General features: G+C 43.0%; 1 protein-coding gene across 1 annotated transcript in view; it reads left to right on the top strand.

Annotated features, from left to right (window-relative positions):
* Positions 1–12,858, top strand: part of LOC138467255 (uncharacterized) — a 1,232,016-nt gene that overhangs the window by 292,372 nt on the left and 926,786 nt on the right. The window contains exon 6 of the mRNA XM_069607273.1: positions 12,237–12,377. Coding sequence (XP_069463374.1) covers positions 12,237–12,377 — 141 coding nt within the window. The remainder of the gene's footprint in view (positions 1–12,236; positions 12,378–12,858) is intronic.

Here is a 12,858-nt window from a genome sequence, read left to right as displayed (position 1 = left end):
CTAATGGTGAAATGGTGTTGGTGAGGGTGTGTTGTGCATAGGTGGTTCTTGTGTAGGCCTCTTGTGTGCATTGTTTTCACCTGGGCCCTTATTGCTGTCTCATGTGTTATTTTACCTCTAGCATTTGGCCAGGGCATATAATTTGCAGTATTACCGTCGGTTTTCTGGCGCTAAGAGCATCAACGCTGTACTTGTGATGGCTGTGTAATAGCCCGTTTGGTTGCCGGCGGTATTACAGCCGGTGGTATTACAGCCGGCTATAATAGCGCCGGCTGTGATAGCGCTGCCGGGATTTGAAGTTGTGATCGGGCACAGCGGTATTGGCTGCGCTAATACAATTTCTGCTGGATTTAAGGGTTCCCGCCCAACTCGTAGTGACCCCCTAATTCTTAAAAACGACATCCTCCATTTGGGGCACGGCCATTTTTTAATATAGAGCTCTACCATACAGAAGGGCTTCTCTTGACGAATCAGATTAATTATACTGTCTCTTGTGTGGATGTACGTTAAATAAACATTCCCCAAAAGACCAATTACGAAATCATGGAGCCCACTTGCCTGTATTTTGTAATTCGATTTTTTTGGGATTTCGCCTGTTTGTTCCTCACACTGCCTTTAATTTATGCAGGGGACACCCCCGCAACCCCTGCAGCCCATAATACAGAACTAGGGGAGCGGGGGACACCCCACAACCACTGATCCCCAGTTCTGTGTGGATGGCAATTAAGGCTTCCAAGATAGATTCTGGGACCATCCAGATTTTCATTTTGTTCCAGAGAATGTGCCTATTCACTTTGTTGAAGGCTAAGGAGAGATCTATGGAGGCCACATATAATGGGCTCTTCTCGATCCTCCCAATCATCAACAGGCGTGAAAGTTAGAATACCTTAAGCTGGGTACACAGGCCCTTGTGAAAGATAGATTTGTTTTGTCCATCCTATCTACATCACGTGTACATAAATTAAGCTCCCTGTGTTTGACTGCAAAAAAGATTTTACGTCCTTCCTCGAAGAGGACTACTGGTGGGTAATTAAGGGCTGACATCCTATCACCCTTCTTGAAAATTGGTATCAAGAAGGACATTTTCCAAGAAACCGGTTTACACTTTATTTTACGTACGTTCTGGAATAGCGTGAATAGAATGTCGGCCCACAATTTACAGTCCAGCTTCAGTAAGTAATTTGATAGTCCATCCACAACAGCACTGATGTCATTAATGAAAGAGATGTTTAAAATCACAAATAAATTGACTGAATCACAAACGTCCACCGAAAATATCAATCAGTTAGACCGAACTAAGCAACATGGTCAACATCAAGAACAAATACAGCCAAATAATGAGATAATGAAGAATCAACCAGATAGTCATCAACAATTGGATGGTTCACAAAGATCGACACAGGCTGAGCTTCAATCACAGATCTTCCAAATATTCACAAAGCAAACTATGTTAAATCCTCTGATAAAGACAAAGAACAATGGGGAAAAGATAAAGAAGCGGAACAATGGTTCACATGCCTTCCTAAAGAACCTTGTTTTACCGCAAAATACACATAATCATGCAAAGATGCAACCGACGAATCAAGGAGTCGTGCAACCTCCGCAGCCAGATCACAGACACCCAAAAATAAGTGTAAACAAGACACAAAAAGAGGAAGATGTCAGAAAACAAGCAGAATGAATGGACCTCTCAATATATATGAAGTAGAGACTGACTCAGATGTATCGGCACAAGGACAAGAAATCACTGACACAGAAATGATCACCTTGGACCAACATCCTGAAAAGCAGTCACCGGGGGAGGAAAATACAATCTTGTCATTTGAAGTGATTTCAGATGATGAGCTGGAGTGCCTTGAGACTCTACCAAGTATAAGATCTAATGAAAGAAATCAAAATCATTGAGAAATGAGAAGGAAATCAAAAGAGACGGAAACACCTTCCAAGCTTAATAATAAAAGCATTATTAATCATGAAGAGAGACACTTTGCTTATCCCCACTTAAGAACGCCAACCTTCATAGATCCCACAAAGGTACAAGAAAAATATTTGATAACATTGAGACAATCTAATAAAGCAAAATCTCTGGTGATCTTAAATCGAACCAATACACAACGATTATAAGGGTCCTTACAAGAATTAAAACACATAAGAATGAAAGATATCAAACTGGTTAAATGTATAGATTAAGAAGCCCTTAACATAACAGAAATTGAACTAACGACCAAGAGTGCAATGCTAGAAATTCTAAACATTGCTAACCAATTTGAATGCATAGGATTCAGATATACAAAGGGATCAGAAACTTTCATTAAAACAAATACAAGCTCGGTTGGACCTAACATCAGAAATCAGATGATCTTCTATCGTGCATCAACAGAGAGAAGTATCTACACAGACTATACAGAATATACAGACACTGAGGATTCCTATTTATCTACAAAAGAGCGAACTGAAAGGAACCAGAGTTTTAGCTCGAGAACGAGAGGAGACAACAATCATGAGAGGAATACAGGGGCAAAACGCACCACCTGACACAAATAACAATTAATAGGGGCAAAACAACATTAAATGAAATTGGTCTTGTGGAACACAAGAGGCTTTGAAGACCTAGTTGAACAGACACACTCAAACCTAGTCGACAGTCATATAATATGCCTACAGGAGACATGGATGTCACAGCCTCCAGTTTTTGAAGGGTACATTGTCTTTATTAATACGGCTCACGTACAACAAAAAGGAAAACTTTCCTCAGGACAACTGATGCTGATAAAGATAGATTCACCATGGGTACCAATTGAATCAAGAAATGTGAACCAATGGATCCAATAGACATTAATGCAAAGAGCAGATGGACCCATTGCCTTGACGAACCAGCCTAGAGACATTCCCACCCTGATTGTATTCATTTTATACTAGAATCCAGCAGCGATCAATGGGTTGACCTTCATTGATAAAGTAATGATAGTGCTGGATCGGATAATTTGAATATACAACAAGATTGGTTTAGTGATCTGTGGAGATTTGAACATCCACCCTTATGGATCAAAATGGCAATCCCTAAGAACAAAATCTTCTAACAGGCAAAGAAAAACTGTGGATCAAAGAAATGGAGATGAGAAACCTCATCAATGCAGGAAAATACCATAACCAAAAAGAAAAAAAAATGATCCCAACATGGACTCAGCGCTCATCAGAGGCTATTTTGGATTACATCTTCACATCCTCTAATATAAAGAAAACCCAAAGAACGATAGAAATGATTCAAACCCCTCATAGTGACCATCATATGCTAACTCTGAATTGGATGAGACAAGGAACGACCAGACATAAGCAAACCCTACCATGTTTAGAACTTAACACGCAGCAAACAAGATTAAGAATCACCCCATGTCAAATGGATGTCTTGGTAAGAGACTTTCAGCACTCTGATAACAACTCTATGGAGAAGCTAAATTATGAATGGCTGTTAGCCCCCTACCAGAGAAGAAAGAACATAGGGGCGATCCTTAAGCACCCTCATAAACATCAGTTTGACCCACAAATTAAGGAGAAAAAAAGAGAACTGAGGGTAGCATGCAGATTACTACAGAGAAACAATAATCCAACAAATCAACAGGCAATAAAAACAAAAAAACGGATATCAGAACTGGATAAAGATGCATCAAAGTACCATATTACAGAATGATGCCAAACCTATGCTTTAGTGCCTCAATAACCGAAATACCCGTGACCTTTGGGCTCTTTTGGATGCACTGTACACGATACAGCACCATCCTGTACAAAATGTGATAGAAAAACATTGGATAGAGTATTTCACTGATTTATATGGCAAAAGGCCTAATGCAGAGGACGACATTCAACTAATTACAACAAAGTGGTATATCTCCAGGTCAAAAGAGGACCTCATACAAATGATTACTAAGCTTAACACGTCACGGGCACCTGGGCCCGATGGCCTGTCAAATGAAGATATTAAGAAATCCCCAGAAGCGTGAGCAGCCATTATGGTTCAATTCTTAACCATAATAAATTAACATAACAAAATACCATCAACATGGAGATTAGTGACTTTAATCCCGATCTACAAGCAAAGGACCCAAAGAAAATCCGGCAAACTACAGGCCAATAGCCTTGCTAGATCCTCTCTGAAAATGTTTTGCCACCATATTGCTAAGAGATTTAACTGCATGGGCTATAGAAGAAAATCATTTTGCAAAGAGACAAACAGGCTTTGTCCCACAGGTCAGTACAAATGTCAACCTCTTCTTTCTAAATCTGGTGAAACAAGAAGTTATGGTCAAAAAGACAACATTGTGGATGGCATTCGTGGACCTCCATCTAGCTTTTGACACCATACATCATCAACTTTTATGGAACATGCTTGAAAAGTGGAAATGCCCAGCACATATCCTACAGCCCATCAAGCTACTTTACACGGACACTAAAATACGAGTGAGACAGACTAAAGATGGGATACAAACATCGAATATACAGACATCAAATGGCCTCAAGCAAAGCTGCCTCTTGGCAGCCACACTTCTCAATATGTTCACGAACAAGAAATGATATCATCAGCAATAAATCCACCAAAAATAAACTCAACATCATTGCCTCTGATGATGTACGCTGATGATATCATATTACTAGATAAAACACCACGAGGTCTACAAATCAGCATGGATATGCTGGCAAAATAGATGGCTATAAATGAGTTGAAAATAAACATCAACAAAACCAAAATCATGGCCATAAGAAAGCCCAAACCAAAAGATCGGACTCCAAAACTAAAAATCAACGGACATCCGATAAACATAGTGCAGTCGTTTAAATATCTGGGGATCATGATTAATCGATCTAAAGAAGAATCAGTATGGGATGTGCTGCTCCAAAAGAAAACGTATGCTCTAGCCAGACAAGGTGTTTTGTTACATAAAGAATTTGGAAAATGTTCCTTTGTTCCAATTACAATCTTCTATAAAAACAAAGTGATCCCAGCACTTGTGTATGGATGTGAAGCTTTGATAAAACTCCAGCCAACAATCTGGTCAAAACTAGAGACCATATTCTGCAGAAAAATAATGAATCTACCACTGAGCTTTCCTATTGCACGAATACGCTTCGAAGTGGCAATCCAGACAATAAAGTCGATAGTGGTATGGCAAAAATGTAGCCTACATCGCAAGATAATGAAGATTGCCAAACTGCACAGCGCAGGAAGTCTTGATTCTATTAAAGACACAGAGGCAAGCATTATGCTTTTCTTCTTTATTACTGGCAAACACAGGAATTCAAATATAACCTTTTTTCTTTTATAAAACTCTTCTTTTTTTTTTTTTTAAAGAACTTTTTTGAAAACATCTGAGTGAAAACAGTCCCAAACTGGATCACCACTACAGCTCCCATGAGGCTCTCTGCTAAGAGTAGTCCCTGCCTCAGTCATGCCCTCCAATGGGAGCCCTCTCCCTAGTATAAACAGCTCTTGACAGCGGGTGCCTTCCTCTTCTTTTTTGATGATTTAAACTTCATGCATCTTGGTGTAGGCCATAGTTTGTTGAGTACTCCACTGTCTGTCTTTTTCCTTTTCTGTTATGCAGCCCTGTCACGCCTTCATATTACTCTCGCAAGTTTTTCTGCTCTTCTCCTTAAATAAAAATAGATATGCTACATTAGGGAGGGGAATTCGTATAACTCATCATATCTGCAACTGGAACAAATATGTTAGATATTCACATTATTGAGTACATTTCGTAACATAATTCCCTCAAGGAGGGATAATGCTTGCCTCCGTGTCTTTAATAGAACAAGACTTCCTGCGCTGTGCGCTTTGGCAATCTTCATTGTATGACAAGACCGGAGGCGAGCATTATGCTTATTCAAAGGTTTGCATTACTAGTACAGCAATATTTTCCACGGGCTTAAAGTAGAAAGTTCTGAAGACTGAGTCACTAGACCAATACGCTGCCTTCAGAATCTCCCGCAGTGGAACTCCGGCTGCAAAAGCTCCTGAAGCCATAGATCCTCTTGTCAAGTGCGCTCCGAAGACAGAAATGTATATGCCTGCTTGCTTCATGACCTCTCTCACCCATCTAGCTATGTTGGCTGAGGCTACAGGATTAAAAGGTTTTCTGCGCGCTATGAGTAATTGCTTCACTCCGCTTGGTCTATCTGCTGCTGATGCTGCTTCATAACATTTAATACATTTTGCAACGCAAAGCTTAGGGTTGTCAGGAAAGTAAGGGTAGGATATGACTTTGGAATGTGTCTTATTTCGCTGCGCAATGGTAAATGCTATACCTTCGGGGTAGAAGATCTTTCTATCTATTTCTAGTGCCTTTATGTCCGATAATCTTCTGCAGGACACTAGACAGAGTAGGTTAGCTAGCTTCCCTAATAACTGTCTCTTTGACAACAGGTCGTTCCTTGGCCACTGCTCGAATAGGCGTAACACCTTGTTAACGTCCCACAGTACTGAATACTTTGGCTCTGGAGGTTTTGTCATCTTAACACCCTTAATCAACCAGACTACTGCTGGATGCTCCCCTACTGGTTGCCCATCCACAAGCTTGTGCCCTGCCGAAATAGCAGATCTATATACCCCAATAGTCCTGAACGCTTTCCCGCTTGTCGATAACGACGCAAGAAAGTTTAGTATGTACTCTATGGGAGCTGAAAAGGGAGAAACACTCCTCCCCCTGCACCATCTGAGCCAGGATTGCCAAGCGGAACTATAGCTCCGGATCGTGGAAGGTGCCCACGATACCTTGATGAGCTCTGTAGCTTCTCCTGAAAGGCCTGACAAACACCATCTGCGCCTGAAACTCTGCACGCTATTTGGCTGAGGTTGTTGTCCTGGATCAGGGGGTGAGGCATGCCTTTCGGATCCACTAGGAGGTCTGCTCTGTGAGGAATCTTCTGCAGGAAATCCGTGGAAAGTTCCATCAGAACTGGAAACCAGGCTTGCGATCTCCATTCTGGTGTCACCAAAACCATCTCTGCTTTGTCTCTGCGGACCTTTGCTAGTGCCCTCGCCAGCATCGCAAAGGGGGGAAAGGCATAATGAGTGTGCCCCTTCCAGCAATGCAGGAAGGCATCCGTCCCGGCTGCTCCCGGATCCAGTCTCCAGCTGAAGTACTTTTGAAAGTAGGAGTTTAGTCTTGACGCAAAGAGATCTGTATTGAACTGACCCCACTTCCGCTGTCACTTCTCGAAGACTGATGTGTGAAGCATCCAGTCGCTCGAGTCTGTCAGGTACCGGGAGTTCCAGTCTGCTACTGCGTTCCTCTTCCCCGGAAGAATTTCCGCCTTGACTTCTATGTCTTTTTGCAGACAATAGTGCCAGAAATCCTTGGCTAATTCTGCTAACATTTTGGACTTCGTCCCTCCTAGATTGTTGATATATCGTACTGCCGATATATTGTCCATTCTGAGGAGGATAGAACACTTCACTCTCTCTTTGGAAAAAGCCTAAATTGCAAAACAACCCAGGCAATTGATATGTAGGGCTAGCTCTTCTTGTGACCATTTTCCCCCTGTCTCTACTAGACCGCATCTTGCTCCCCAGCCTGACCTGCTTACATCTGATTCTATAATCATTTCTGGTATTTCTCCAAAAATGGATTGCCCGTTCCAGGCCTCCATGTTCCGATCTGCTCTCCTGGTCTAACGTAACTAGCTGATGATATCTCCACCCTTTGCGTAGATACTTTATCTTGAGCCTCTGTAGAGCTTGATAGTGAAGAGGACCCGGGAAAATTGCCTGGATGGAAGCCGCTAGAAGCCCAACTACCCTGGCTAGATTCCGAAGCGATATAACCCTCTTCCTCAGGGTCGATCTTAGGTCCTTCTTTATTGATCTGACCTTTGCCATGGGCAACTCCAGGGTGGCTTTCCTTGTGTCTATCATGTAGCTTGGAAATTCTATTCTTTTGCATGGAGACAGCTCTGATTTTTCGTAGTTTATTAGGAATTCTAGACCTGATATCAAGGATATCGCCCATTGTAATTGCTGTTGCATTCTCTGCTTGTCTTCGGCCATGAATAGAATATTGTCTAGATATATTGTGAGCCGCAGACCCTCGTCGCTCAGTGCCGCTGCAAGGGGTCTCATCAGTTTGGTGAACGCCCAGGGGGCTGAGGCGAGACCGAATGGCAGTGTCCTGAACTGCCACATCTGCCCCCTCCACATAAACTGGAGGAAGTGACGATACTGTGGTGCTATGGGAATAGTCAGATACGCGTCTTTCAGGCGCATCAGCCAATCTTCCTTCCGGGGTAGGTCGGCCAGAAGATGGATTTTATCCATCTTGAAGTGCTTGTAAACTAGCCAGCTGTTCAACTCCTTTAAAATGATTACCGGCCATACTTTCCCCTTCCTGCGCACTAAAAAACATGTTGTTTAAGAAACTTCGAGAGTGAGTCTGAGCTCTTTCTATAGCTTGCTTCTCTGCTAGCGCTTGAATCTCTGTGTCTAATAATTGCCTGTCTTCCTCCGAGCATATAACGCGTGGCGGAGGCCCTTCCTGAAATGGCAAGCTCATGAAATCTAGCTGATAACCTTGCGCTGTCTGGAGGACCCAGGCGTCTGAGGAAAGCTCTCGCCAAGCGTGCATAAATAGCTGCGTCCTGCCCCCTACTGGTGGATATCTCTCGCTGTGCTCTCTCACCTGAGTTGCTACCTTGATGCCTGAAATAGCCTCTTCCTCTTCTTCCTCTGAATCCAGTACCGCGATTCGGGAAGAACACATCTTGCTGGCGTGACTCCCAGTACTGGGCTTGTGGTCCCTGCAGCCTTTTGTTCGTGTTGAAGCGGCCAGTCGAACGGCCTCTAAATCGACCGTCCCTGGTAAAAACTTGCCCCGGGAATACTTTCTTGATCGAAGCCTGAGCTTTCTCTAAAGCGGCGTAGGTCCCCACGAACGTACTCATCTCCTTTACGAAGGTGTCACCAAAGAGGAGACCTTGGGCGCCCTCTCCTGCCTAATTTGGCGTCTATCTTAATTAGCATGGATTTTCTTCTTTCTGCAGAAATGGCTGAGTTAGCGTTGCCGAGCATGCACACGGCGCGCTGTGCCCAGTTCGCTAAAATGTTGGGGTCAACTGGTTCTCCCGTATCCTTGGATCTTTCTGCCAGATCCATAATTTTTGCAATGGGGCCTGAGAGGTCGAGTAGTTTATCCTGACAGGACCTCCAGGCATGGTCCATGCCCTTTCTAAGGTCCTTACTCGCTTTGGAGAGCATTTTGGGATCAAGCTCGGGAGTCTCCGATGCCTTGCCGTTGAGCTCAGGTCTGGGGCACTCGGCTTCGAGTCTGAACCTTGTCTCTTTTTCTGATGGCTTCCTTATTTTGTGGGCCATGTAGATCGCTACTCTAGGTGACGGGGTCGACTCAGTGGACCGTGGATGACAGATAGTGTCTGGTTCAAACATATCCGAAATATCGTCTTCTGGGGTACCTTCCACTATGATGGCTTGGGTGGTACCTGGTACTCTGGGATGTTCTGGTACCTTATCCTTGCTTTGAGTTTCGTCAACCTCTTCCTCCTGTCCTAACTCATCTGATGACGAAAGAGCATCCCCAATATGTTCTTCCCCTGGGGTGGGGGGGAGGCTGGGCGTAGCTGATTTGGCCATGAATACCTCTTTTAGTCTAAGAAACGTATCAGCTGCCTCCAGGGGCTTCTCTCTAGTCCCCTGGATAGAGCCAGGGTGGGTAGAAGAGTGTTTCCTCTTCCGGGCAACCTTACACCCCCTATTAGTGTCATTCAGAGGCTTAGTGGAGGTACCCTCCTCCGGATCTTGTAAGCCAGCGTTATTGCCCAAAATATTCTCGAGAGCAGATAATCTCTCCTGCAGGGGTTGTACTCCTTCAGCTACTGCTCTAGCAAGGGAGTCCCCTAGAACCTTTTTGAAACTGAGGGAGAGATCCCTCTCTTCCTCCTGCAGCTCCTCTTCCTGCTCCTCGTATTCCTCCCAGTATTCCTGGCTCCTGTCTGAGGCCATTCTAAAGTTCCTACGTGTGACAAGCACTAGGACTGGAGGTAACTGAAGGTAACACCTGTAGACCCTAAGCAAAAGACTGATTATATGGGTCTGAATGCAGCTCCTGTAGCGTGCTGCTTCTCCTCCTTTTATTTTTTTTAATTTTTTATGTACAGCCTCTGATTAGGAGCGTGAGCCATGCGTCGGGAAAATCCCACCGTAAACGAGTGGTGCTGCTCTATCTTTCCCGGATGACTGTTAGCAGTTGAGGAAATGGAAATGGGCTTGATATGCGTTATCGGGCATGCGCGCGCAAGCGCAATGCCCGCACGAACGACGCCACAGCCGTGCTCGACTGTCGGCGTCCGTCGTGTATTATGGAAACTGGAGGGGACACGAGCCCAAACGCTAGCTATAATGCTCGCGGGCCGTTTCCCCTCCGTACATGAAGGTAATGCTGTTTAATTCACTGCGTGCCGACACACGCTTGGGAAATGTAAAAATAAAATAGTGAACGGCCTGACTTAAATTAGATGCACGCTTTCCTCAGAGACTCGCTGCGCTCACAGAAGACCAAACAGTTGCTTGCAAATAATGCTATAAATCTACCATAATTACATCTCACGCTGAGAACGCTGAGAATCGAACGCAAAGTCTATGTTTCCGATAGAAATAAGGAGTCACTTATCTCCCTGTCCTAGCAGCAAAAACGAAGAGGAATGCACCCGCTGTCATGAACAGTTTATACAAGGGGGAGGGCTCCCATTGGAGGGCATGACTGAGGCAGGGACTACTGTTAGCAGAGAGCCTCACGGGAGCTGTAGTGTTGATCCAGTTTGGGACTGTTTTCACTCGGATGTTTTCAAAAAAGTTATTTTAAAAAAAAATGAGTTTTATAAAAGAAAAAAGGTTATATGTGAATTGCTGTGTTTGGCAATAATAAAGAAGAAAAGCATAATGCTCGCCTCCGGTCTTGTCATAGAATCTCAAATGAAAGGATCCCCGCAATTGAAATACTGAGATCAACAAACAATGCAACCTGTGTAAAAATCTTACATGATTGGAACCAAGAGATGATGAAACTCCTTGAACAAGAAGAAATACCAACATAGATGCTGATCCAACGCCCACAAGCCGCAAAGAAAAAACTGATGAGGAATGGTTGAATCAAGACTATTGCTGCGGAAGCAACATATAAAGAAAATCTGTCTTGTGAATAGAAGTAAGAGCCATCACACAACTACCAGCGTATCTGAGGACCTTTCCAGATACAAGAATACAAGATCTTTATACGAAGTTCCGACTCAATCTACTCCCAACCAGATCAAGACTGAAACAGCAAGATCACGGGAACCAAGAATGTAGGTTCTGTAAATGTGAAGGAACCATTGAAACACTCCAGCACATGGTTATGGTATGTCCAGAACTACAGGAAGAAAGAACACTATGCAGATCATATTTCAATATCAGCAATGAAACACTCAGCCCAGAAGACTGATCGGCACAAATACTTTTGGGACGAGATAAAAAGCTTATATTTTTAATTATAACTTTCTTGGAAAAGATCATGAAATTAGTAATAAACTGATCCTATAGTTTCTATCCCACAAATTGTTAAAAGATCTTAGTATGGCTTTCAGAGAAATATGGATATTTGAAACGTTGAAAGAAATGTTCATGAAATTAAAATATTATGTATAAATTAAAACATTTTAAATAAAACAAAATAGTCCATCAGGGCCCGCTGCTCTAGATGGTTTAGTCTTAAGGATCAGTTGTCCGATGTCATCCATGTCCATGTCTACATCCCAGGGAGCATTGTTAAATTGACACTCCACCCATTTGTGTGAAAAATTCATTTTTCACATTTTCCCACACATTTGGTCAGTGGAAATTTGAGAAAGAAACATTAATGCTCATACCTCTTCAGGCATACAGGTTCACAGAAGACACACTTATATGCACCCGCACAGTGTAGGTGAATTTCCCATGTGTCTATGTGTGAAGTAGACAAATGTCAAAGGGGACTTTGTGAAATACAAATCCAAAATTTGACGTGAACACTAGGTATATTAATTTCTACTTTTTTCTTAAGTCTTTACCAATACGTTGTCGTTTTGTATTGTGTGTTTAAAGGTATGGACCTGCTTCTAATTTTTCCGGGGATTGGTAACTTACTGAATGCCCAAGAACCCTATAAAATGTGCTGTCAAATTAGGTTGTTTTCAAAATAAAATACTGTATTTCTTTGCAGGCTCCTGATTCGGGAACACTAGGGCGTCCTACCAGTTTGGTCACTGATGTTTATGTGGAACCCTCAAGCAGCAACCCACCTGTCTATAAGCAGAGACCATTCAGTATTAGTGAAAATGAACCTCCACGTCAAACCACAGCAGTAACTATTTTTCTTTGGCTTTTCGATTTTATTGCAACATATATTGTATGTCAGAAATATTCAAGTAGCACTTAGAAATCGTAAATAAAATCCATTTAAAAGCCATACAGTTCTTTCATTAAGCACTGTGAATATGGCAGAACGGCTCTTTAATGAGGTGTGTGTGACACAACCAGTGTGAGGCCAAGAAGACAACGTAGGTATGAGGTTCATAGGACAGATACAAGTTGAGGCAAGGTCCATAAAATGGGGTGTTCGGAAGTGTACAATCTGTGTGGTGATATGTCTCAGAGTAGTGCAGATACATCCGTGCATTGAGGGCTGAGGGCTGAATCCAGAGAGTGCAAATCAGAGAGAATAAAAGAGGAAAGCAACAGAAGCCAGGGCCCAATTCATAATAACGTTTCGGCGCACACTGCTAGTGGATGAAACACTTGCACTATGTGGGTGTGCAGATTCACAAAAATGCATTTTCCCACTA

Source organism: Ambystoma mexicanum, chromosome 4q (assembly GCF_040938575.1).
Source record: "Ambystoma mexicanum isolate Mex_15411 chromosome 4q, UKY_AmexF1_1, whole genome shotgun sequence".
Classification (NCBI taxonomy): Eukaryota; Metazoa; Chordata; class Amphibia; order Caudata; family Ambystomatidae; genus Ambystoma; species Ambystoma mexicanum.
Note: the sequence above shows the minus strand (reverse complement) of the source record. Positions and strands in the feature narration are given on the sequence as shown.